At 44.3% G+C, this 10,618-nt stretch overlaps 1 protein-coding gene across 4 annotated transcripts in view; it reads left to right on the forward strand.

Moving 5' to 3' along the window:
• The window catches only part of RIC1 (RIC1 homolog, RAB6A GEF complex partner 1), a 106,383-nt gene that overhangs the window by 85,889 nt on the left and 9,876 nt on the right, over positions 1-10,618 (forward strand). For all 4 annotated transcript variants that reach the window (XM_029920124.1, XM_029920126.1, XM_029920127.1 and 1 more), the window contains 4 exons: positions 5,803-5,919; positions 6,392-7,120; positions 8,889-9,047; positions 9,136-9,272. In XM_029920124.1, the coding sequence (XP_029775984.1) occupies positions 5,803-5,919; positions 6,392-7,120; positions 8,889-9,047; positions 9,136-9,272 (1,142 nt within the window). The remainder of the gene's footprint in view (positions 1-5,802; positions 5,920-6,391; positions 7,121-8,888; positions 9,048-9,135; positions 9,273-10,618) is intronic.

Genomic DNA, 10,618 nt, shown 5'->3' on the forward strand with positions numbered 1-10,618 from the left:
AGAGATTTCTGTACCGTTTAAATTAAAACCCAAAGGATGAAGGTTCGTTATCTAAGAGTGGGAATTTCAGGTCAGTGGGAACGGAGAGCAGAGAGGCCCACAGGTAGGAGAGAAGATGACACAGTCAGGGAGTTGGAAGCACTTCACAGTGACTAGACTTTATCTTAAAGTCTGGCTTTATCAGAAAGTCTATAAAGTATTTTAAGCTGCGTATTATTAAATATAAGCTTCGTAATGTTTATTCTAACTGTAAGAAGGAAAATGAACCAGAGTGGGACAAAACTGGGTCTAGGGAGAGAAGCTGGGAGGCCCTTGCAGCCATCTGAGCGAAGGGTGCCAGTGACCCCAACTTGCCAGCAAAAAAGATGGAAAGAAGTAGAGTGACTATAAAATACAAGCACTCTCTGATTAGTCAACTGTGAGGAAAGAGAAAAGATAATGCCTTAGTTTGTGGTTAAACCCACGTTTTTTAACTTCCAGGGTTCCTCCTTTGAAAAAAATTTTTTAATGTTTATTTATTTTGAGAGAGAGAGAGCGAGTGCTCAAGTGGGGGAGGGGCAGAGAGAGAGGGAGACTAAGACTCGGAAGCAGGCTCCAGGCGCTGAGCTGTCAGCACAGAGCCTGATGCAGGGCTCGAACTCACAAACTGTGAGATCATGACCTGAGCCAAAGCTGGACGCTTAACCGACGGAGCCCCCCCGGGTGCCTCCAAGGTTCCTTCTGTTATATGAATGGTTTCCAAACCTCATGTCAATGTGGAACCCATTTTCAAAGGAAAACTCTGTGTAGATGTATTTGTCATCTCTGTCTTCCCAGTCTTTTACTTCACGTTAAGGCACTTTCATTCCTCCCCTTTAGACTCTAGATCCCGTTTCTTCTGCAAACTGTATTTCTTGATAGCCAGAGAGTCATAGATATAAGGAAAAGTTCTATTTTACAGAAGAATTATAGCTGAAAGATATGGAAGGAAGTTAAGAATTACACAGTCACCATTTTGCAGCCCCTGAGGAAATAACAGATTTAGACAGTGACCAGGTGGAAGGTCAGTGGGGGACTTCACAGTGAGGAGACGAGGTGGCCTTAGTAACCCCCATCAGCATGACTACGCCTGGGAGAGCCAGGTGTGGTGTGCTTTCGCGGGGTGATGCAGCGTTAGTTCACGTGAAGAATTCTGCCGGAAACACTGAACCTGAATAAGCTTCTAGAGTCCAGTTCCATTCATAGGAAATTCAGGAATAGAGGTTAAGTTTATAACCACAAGGAAGCAGAATGTAGACATACTGTAGGAATGTGGGGGAACAAAATAAGAGGAGAGTCTTCTTAAGAATAAAGAATTCTTTAGAGCTGTAACAATCAAACAGTGCTTAAGTTCATTTGTATCCTGATTTCAACTGGCTATAAAAAGACACTATTGGAGCACCTGGGTGACTCAGGCAGTTAAGCGTCCCACTTCAGCTCAGGTCATGATCTCGCACTTCATAGGTTCGAGCCCTATGTTGTGCTTTGTCTGTGCTGACAGCTCAGAGCCTGCTTTGGATTCTGTGTCTCCTCCTGTCTCTGCCCCTCCCCTGTTTGCGCGTGTGCTTGCGCTCGCTCGCGCTCTCTCTCTCTCTCTCTCTCTCTCTCTCAAAAATAAACATTAAAAAAAATTTTTTAGACACTATTTGGGGCGTCTGAGTGGCTCAATTGGTTAAGCGTCTGACTTTGGCTCAGGTCATGATCCCACAGTTCATGGGTTCAAGCCCCGTGTCAGGCTCTGATAGCTTGGAGGCTGGAGCCTGCTTCAGATTCTGTGTCTCCCTCCCTCTCTGCCCCTCCCCTGCTCATGCTCTGTCTCTCTCTCTCTCTCTCTCTCTCTCTGTCTCTCTCTCTCTCTCTCTCTCTTTCAAAGATAAATAAACATTAAAACAAATAAAAAGACACTATTAAAGCAATTAGAGATACTAGATATGGATACAGAGGTGACCTTAGAGATACCTGTAGATTTTATTAGGTGTGGTACTGGCATGATGATTATATAGGCAAATATCCCAAGTACTTTAGAGTTGCATAGCATGGGGGTAAAACAGCATGAAGTCTTCTTTTAAAATACTTTGGCATAATAAGTGAGAAAAGGGGTGGATGGAGCACATGGGGCACGTCTTGAATAACTATGAATTTGGGTGATGGGGAATCTGGGGGTTTGTTGTATTATTCTCTATACTTTTTTTTTTTATCACATTGGAAGTTTTCATATTAAGGAAAATAAAGGGATTTCTTGTATATCCCAGATTAGAGCACACAGTCATTGGCACCAGGAATACTGGGTACCCTCTTTTAAGAGGGCTTCCCAACAGACACATGAAAAGATGCTCAGCTTCATTCATTATCAGGAAACTGCAAAACCACAGTTAGCTGTCACCTCCTACCTGTCAGAAGGGCTAAAATAAAAAAACACAAGAAACAACGTGTGTTGGCAAAGATGTAGAGAAAAAGGAACCTTCATGCCCTGCTGGTAGGAATGCAAACTGGTGCAGCCACTGTTAAAGACGGTACAGAGATTCCTTAGAAAGTTAAATATAGAGCTACCCTATGATCTGGTAACCACACTACCGGGAATTTACCTAGAAAAAAATACAAAATCAGTAATGCAGAGGGATGCATATACCCTGTATTTGTTGTAGCATTATTGACAATAGCCAAACTATGGGAGTATCCATTGAGAGATGAATGGCTATAGAAGATGTGGTATACACCGTGGAATATTACTAAGCCATAAATGACATCTTACCATTGGCAGTAACATGAATGGATCTAGAGAGTACAATGCGAAGTGAAGTAAGTCAGAGAAGGACAAATGCCATTGGATTTCACTCAAATGTGGAATTTAAGAAACAGAACAAATGAGCCAAGGAAAAAGAAACCAAGAAACAGACTCTTAACCATAGAGAACAAACCTGATGGTCACCAGTGGGGAGGTGGGGGGGATGGGTGAACTACATGATAGGGATTAAGGAGTACACTTGAGGTTAGCACCCAGTGGTGTATGGAAGTGTTGAATTGCTATATTGTACACCTGAAACTAACATAACACTATGTTAATTGGAATTAAAAAAATAAAAGAGGGCCTTTCACAGAAAGGAGAGATCTGTAAGCTAAAGAGCAGATTAAGAAGTTGAAATGTAGTAGGAAAGAAAGTGATTACATCTTGCACAGAACGAAGACCAAGCTTGCTACAGCAAGGCAAGTCTTGATTCAATATTACAAACTGAAGAATCCCCAACCATGAAAACTGTATAAAAACGGTGAGATGGCCTCCGTATGAGAGGGGCTCCTGGTCTCTGAAGAATCCTCTCCCAGGGAGTTTTCAGAGTAAGGGATGGTGTGTTTGGTTCTTTCATACTTTGCATTTTGGGGATACACGTAGTCCCTGCTTTTATGTTGTTTCTGAAAAGCTTATTAAAATCTCTTGAAAGTGCTGTTGCGGTCATCTGTTCTTACCTATGTGATACAGAGAGTGTTGAATGCATGGATACAAATGAAGGGAAGAGAAGCGGGTGCATTCGTTTAATGAGATAATGTGAAAACGTAGTGAAATTCGCCTGTTTTAACACTCCTTGGTGGTCATTGTGAACACTAGTGTTGCGGTGAATCGTAGGAGGTCCTCGTGAGGTCTTTCGGGGAGGTGTTAGGAGTTTCTGTGCCATCTGCGGGCACACTGTTCTGAGTCCTGGGGTTGTGTGTGCATTTTTCTTTGTCCTCCACTGTCAAGCTCTTACACTTGCCACACATCTTTTAATTTCCGTTTTTCCTTCTCCTGCCTCCAGGTTGTATGGTATTTCTCATGTGTTATGGAAAAATAATCCAGTTTTTAGTTTTCACGTCTTTGTGTGTCAAATGGGGAGCCATAATTTCTTTCCAAGTAAAGTTCTTGGTCTTTGTAAGACTTGCTTGGAGATTTTGTCATTTTTATTTTTTAAATTTCTGCTTTTTTGTAAATTAACAGCAGTTCTTTTTTTATGTTTTATTTTTATTTTTGAGAGAGCGAGCAGGGGAGGGGCAGGGAGAGAGGGAGACACAGAATCTGAAGCAGCTCCAGGCTCTGAACTGTCAGCAGAGCCCGTGCAGGGCTGGAACCCAGGAGCAGGGAGATCGCGACCTGGGCCGAAGTCGGATGCTGGGCCAGCTGAACGAGGCATCCCCGTGATAGTTCTCACTACACGCATTACCTACCCGGACATAGTCTGAAGAAAAATGAATGACAAAAATCCATGAATCTTCTGGATGCTCTTGCCATCTCTTATACACCATCCCTGCAGTGTCTGAAGGCTGGGACCAAAGAACATTTTGAGTAACTACTTTGCAATAGAATATGTATGGTATCTGCTGTTTTTCTGACTGGACCCTGGATAATAATGGCGGCTTGAATTCATCCTGTCTGCAAGCCTGGAGCTGGGACGCGGTCCCACCCTCTCCTTCCTGAAGTTTCCCCCCCTCCCCCTCCCCGGCCGGCCGCTCGCCATGGCTCCCGTGCCCCTGTCCTCTGCTCCTCTCTCACTTGCAAGTCCTCAGGGGCGCTCGGCTGCCATCAGCGACGCAGTGGAACCATTCAGTTTTCCCTCCTCCTCGTCACTCGTCAGTGGTAGCCAGTACCTCCTCTAGGTTGACAGCCTGACGTCCTCTTCGATTCGCTTCCCTTCCTGCCTTTCGTGTCTGTGGTGTTTGTGAGCTTTTATTCATTCATTCATTCATTCATTCATTCATTCATTCATTCGTTTTGAAAAATCAAAATATCAAAATGCCTTTTCTCGTTATAAGTGAAAACATCTTGATATCTGATATTTCGCTGTAAAACAATATTTTTCAACCTTCAGCCAGGTGAGGGGTTTTTGTTTTAATTTTTTTTTTACATTTTATTTTTGAGAGACTGAGACCGAGCACAAGTGGAGGAGGGGCAGAGAGAGAATAAAACACAGAATCTGAAGCAGACTCCAGGCTCTGTGCTGCTCTGTGCCAGCAGCCTGACGTGGGGCTTGAACTCCCAAATCATCAGATCATGAGCTGAGCCAAATCAGACACTTAACCGACTGAGCACCCAGGTGCCCCTGGGTGAGAGGGTTTTTAATAGGGAGTCGTCTACTTTAAGATTTGATTGAAATTTTCCATAATGAAAAGGCAGACTATTTTATTCACTCTTAAAGTCAACCCCCATGATGTCTGCCAATACCTCAGATTTTGTTTATTTTGAAAGAGTGTGAGCAAGGGAAGGACAGCGAGAGGGAGAGAGGGAGAATCCCAAGCAGGCTCTGTGCTGTCAGCTCATATCCTGATGCAGGGCTCAAGTCCATAAACCGTGAGGTCATGAGCCAAAATCAAGAGTTGGATGCTTAACCAGCTGAGCCACTCTGGTGCCCCTGGATAGCTCGGAATTTTTAATAATTCTCTTACTTAAGAAGCATAAGTAATGGCTTATTTCCTGCCTTTTTTTTTTTAACCTGGCTTTCCAAGCCCTCCTTAAAGGTATATTAAAGGTTTTTTAGGTTAAAGGTTTTTCTCATAACATTCCTAATCTAGTCAGATTGTTCTCACTTTCCCAAAAGAAATGTTCTGTCTCGCTGTTCATGAATCACAGCGTGTTCATGGTCAGGTTTGTTATACCCTGGCCAGAGAGCAGCCTCTTCTCCACATTGCCCAGCAGAGCAGCTGTGCATGGCACACCGCACTGTTGGTGCTTTCGCTTGTAAACTGTATGGATTGTAGGGTAGGGGGCGTAGAGGGGATGCTGCGAACCTGCAGATTAACATGATCTAATTTTTCTTCCAGGCTCGTGATGCAGAGAGCATTATGCTGAATCTCGCAGGACAGCTCATCATGATGCAGAGGGACAGATCGGGGCCTCAGATCCGGGAGAAGGACAGTCACCCTAACCAAAGGAAGCTTGTGAGTAAAATAAAAGTCATTTAGACATTAAGGGTGAGGGGATAAAAGAATTTAAGAGGAGAGTATTGTCTTATGAGTCGCCAACTGGGAAAGCATGTGATATCAACCTCTAAGCCTCTAGGTATAAGACTCTCTGTAAAGGGTAAATAAGAATGTTTTGAAACAATAAAATGTTCCATGGTCCAGATGTTAATGCTGAGGCATTATTTGGTAATTCTAATGGGAAAGTAGGATAAATTGATAAAGTTTGTGGGGTCTTTGAGTTTTGTTTTGTCTTGTTTTTAGATTTAAATATACCTACTTTAAAAGAAAGACAAGGTACTCTCATTAACTCTAATTCCAAATAGAGTCCCCTAATTTTCCCCAAAGAAGTTGTGCTGTCATATCGAAAGGCTTCAGAAAGTAGCACTTAGGAGCTTCAGAATGTGCAGATTTAACAGGAAGACTGTTGATCTTGTCTTTGCTTCTGCAGCTGCCGTTCTGTCCTCCCGTTGTGCTGGCCCAGTCCGTTGAAAATGTCTGGACCACGTGCCGAGCAAATAAACAAAAGCGTCACCTCCTGGAGGCCCTGTGGCTGAGCTGTGGAGGTGCAGGGATGAAAGTGTGGCTCCCCCTCTTCCCTAGGGATCACCGCAAGCCCCACTCCTTCCTGTCCCAGCGGATCATGCTGCCTTTCCACATCAACATTTACCCCCTTGCCGTTCTGTTTGAAGACGCGTTAGTCCTTGGTGCTGTCAACGACACTTTGCTCTATGACTCTCTGTACACGCGGAACAGTGCTTGGGAACAGCTGGAGGTGCTCTTCCCTTACTGTGTTGTGGAGAGGACCTCACAGATCTACCTCCACCACATTCTCCGTCAGCTGCTGGTCAGGAACCTTGGGGAGCAGGCCTTGCTGTTGGCCCAGTCCTGCGCTGCGTTACCTTACTTCCCTCACGTGCTGGAGCTCATGCTCCACGAAGTGCTGGAAGAAGAAGCTACCTCACGGGAACCCATTCCCGACCCCCTGCTTCCCACTGTGGCCAAATTTATCACCGAGTTCCCCCTCTTCCTGCAGACGGTTGTTCACTGTGCTAGGAAGACGGAATATGCCCTGTGGAATTACCTTTTTGCAGCCGTTGGAAACCCTAAGGACTTGTTTGAGGAATGCTTGATGGCTCAGGACTTGGACACAGCTGCCTCTTACCTTATTATCTTACAGGTAACGATTCTCCTCTTGCAGAGGTACAAGACTTAATGTGCTTAAATTTAGGAGAGAGGAAAAAAGAAATGTCCTGTGTTGATACTGTGTTTGTGTTAAAGGGATCAATGCAGTCTGGTTTTCTGTTCATTTTATATCTTCTTCTGGAAGAACTTCGTCTTATCAAATGATGTCAGAAAATTTTTTTAAGTTTTTATTTTTTTATTTTAATTTTGAGAGAGAGAGGGAGACACAGAATGTGAAGCAGACTCTGAGCTGTTGGCACAGAGCCCGACACGGGGCTTGAACTCACAGACTGTGAGATCATGACCTGAGCCGAAGTTGGGCACTTAACCAACTGAGCCACCCAGGTGTCCCAGAAAACTTTTTTGAATATTATGAAGTAATACTGCAAGGGCCAGTTGCACAGAGCGCAGTTGGCACAGAGCGCAACTCGGGGCTGGAACCCACAAACCATGAGATCACGACCTGAGCTTGAGACCAAGAGATGGACGCTTAATGGACTGAGCCACCCAGGTGCTCCTGCAAGGTTTCCAAAAAATCCTGTTTGTCCATAAATAGGCCTGAAACTGATTAATGAGTGTAGGGTAGTATTTTGAATAATATTGTATATTATTACATATCCAGTGAAGTAGTATATACTACATATATATTATATATTGTATAGTACATATAATAGCAGGCACATATTACATAGGAAACATAATAATTATCTTAAATGTAGGCAGGTTTGGGTTAATATTAGTTCATTTGAGCTATTTGAGCCTCCTACAGGCTCCCAGTGTTTCTCCTCATGTGTGGAGTCGCCAAGGGGGCTCTGGTTGAAACATGGGTCCTGGCAGAGCCCTTGCGTTAGGCTGCCTATAGCCAGCTGCGAAAACTCGGGTGGCCACAGTAATAACCCTCCTAGCACAGGGTTCTTCTCCAAAGAATGAGTTCGTTGAGACTCCTGAGAATGTGTTTCGCTGTGTGTTTGACAAAGGGGCTTCCTAGTTGTTCTTGTCAGTCTGATATACATTGGGCAGGCCACACTTCCATTGATCTAAACATAAACTTGGTTTAAACTCTGCCTGGAGCACATTTCTCATGTGCTTATTTGCTTCACGAGCACTGATCAGAACCAGAGGAAGTAGTCCAGTGGAAGCCGGATGGCCCTAAATCCTGTGATTCCTTGGCTAGTCTAAAAAAAGACACAGAAGGATAAAAATAGATACAAAATAATGCGGCTGTTTTTTGTTTTAGGTCACCCCTTAGACTTTCAGTGACCTCCCAAACAATGGAATTGGAAACTTTTTCTTTCCGAATTCCAGCGTTCCTGTGGATTGTCACATAATAAGTATAGTTAAATTGGCCTTTCCCTGAAGGCCGAGGTAGGTGGCGAGGCTAAGGCTGTGACAGAGTTACTGAGGATGCCCGTCGTGTAGCACAGCTACAGACTGTTGCCCAGAGCCACAAGCACTTTCGTCACATCCTCCACAAACTGTCACAGGAGGCAGACCTGAGCTTTTTGGAGTCGGGCAAACCTAAATTTGTTTTCTCTTTGGCTGGTCATAAGTTCCTGAATTCTGTTTCCTCATCTGCAAAATAGAAATGGCATAAGTGCTTTGCAGAGTCAGTAGGAACACGGAAGAGAGGACTGTTGAATGTTCCCCCGCAGCAGTGGGGCTGTGTTCCTTCTCTGGGTTAGAACCGTGGAGGTGAGGAATTGCCCAGGCTTCCCAGATAACTGCCCTTTAAAAGGAATGCTTGTCTTTGGTTGTTTCTGTAGAACATGGAAGTTCCGGCAGTAAGTAGGCAACATGCCACCCTTCTGTTCAACACAGCTCTGGAGCAAGGCAAATGGGACCTGTGTCGACACATGATTCGATTTCTTAAAGCCATTGGCTCTGGAGAATCGGAGACCCCTCCATCCACACCTACAGCTCAGGTCGGTTGCAAAAGTGCACAGCTTCTCTGGCCCGTGCACCCGCATGGTGTCTTTCCCTAACTGTGCTGCACATCGTGTGTCATCCTAGGAACCCAGTTCAAGCGGGGGATTTGAGTTCTTCAGGAATCGGAGCATCAGCCTATCCCAGTCAGCTGAAAATGTTCCTGCTAGCAAGTTCAGCTTACAGAAGACACTGAGTATGCCATCCGGTCCTTCTGGAAAAAGGTAACAGAATAACGAGCTGCCGCTGTGAGGGCATTCTGTGACACATCGCATTCGGGGCATGGGTAAATTGGATCTTCTGAAAACCACGGTTTGATACAAATGGAGTTCCTTTTTCCATTTCTTGTGTGTGGCTTGAAGCCCACACAACATGCTTCCCTTCTTCCTTCCGCCGCATTCCTTTGTGTGGTTTCTGTTCCTTGTCCTGGAGTCGGTCTTGTGTACCCGTTCTGAACGGAGGTAACTCTACCCTGATCACAGAGGACCAGAATAAAAAGGAAGGTAGTTAAATCTGCACATAATCAGAAAGCCTTCTTGCAGTCAGGGCCTTTACCTTTCTTTCCAGCTGTACCTCCTGCCGAAAAAGTAATTTAGTCCCAATTTACTTGACTCTTCTGTGACTCTCTTGATTGGAGAAGTTATTAAACAGTAGGAAACCCAAGGGGAAGCGTATCCTGAAGACAAAAACCTACGTCACACAGCGATAGTTTGTTGTCTCCTGGGAGGTAACTGGGAACTCACACTGAACATTATAAGGTAGAATTGCCTCTGGTTTGTGAGGCTGTCGGTGCTTGTGTTCCTTCCTCTGTTCCACGCTCTCAGCTCTTGCCTTTTCTCTTCCCTCGTCTTTCCTTTTATATTCTCTTTATTGTTACTACCGTGCCTGATACACAGAACTTTACTGCACCTTTTTTATCATATTTTACTACTTTTTCCTATCACAGCCATTTATACTACCCTCACTCCCAGCGCGCTCGCACGCACGCGCACACACACACACACACAGTCATGGGCTGTGTACCGGTAAATGCGACCACGGATACTCTAAGCAAGTGCCAGGCAGACAGTAGCTTCTCAGCCGTACCCTGAACACAGTTACTGGCCAGCATATTAGTGCTCAGTATGTGCATAGTTCTAAGCATTTACGTGTGCATGTTTGTTCATCCTTACAGCCTGTTAAGACATATTGTAGAAGGGAAGAAACAGAGGTCCGGAACGTAAACTTGGTTATGTTCACACAGCTAGTGAGAGGTAGAGTCCAGATCTGAGTCTCGACTCTTCCAGCGCCACCTCTCATGAAGACAGCACGTTACCCAGTTACCAAACCACCTCTCCACGTCAGCCCGTATGAGTAATTACATGTAGGCAAGCTGCAAAGTTTTCTACCTCCGTTATATGTTTGTTTGTTTTTTTTTTATTTAAAATTTTTACTTTTTTTTTATTTTATAAAGTTTCATATTTTTTAACATATGCAATTATTTTCCATCATTTACAATACAGTAGTTGCAATGACACTCCAAACAGAAAAGCAAAGTAAAAAATCAAAACACCAACTTCTGTTTCATGTA

The sequence above is a fragment of the Suricata suricatta genome, chromosome 13, assembly GCF_006229205.1.
Source record: "Suricata suricatta isolate VVHF042 chromosome 13, meerkat_22Aug2017_6uvM2_HiC, whole genome shotgun sequence".
NCBI classification, from domain to species: Eukaryota; Metazoa; Chordata; class Mammalia; order Carnivora; family Herpestidae; genus Suricata; species Suricata suricatta.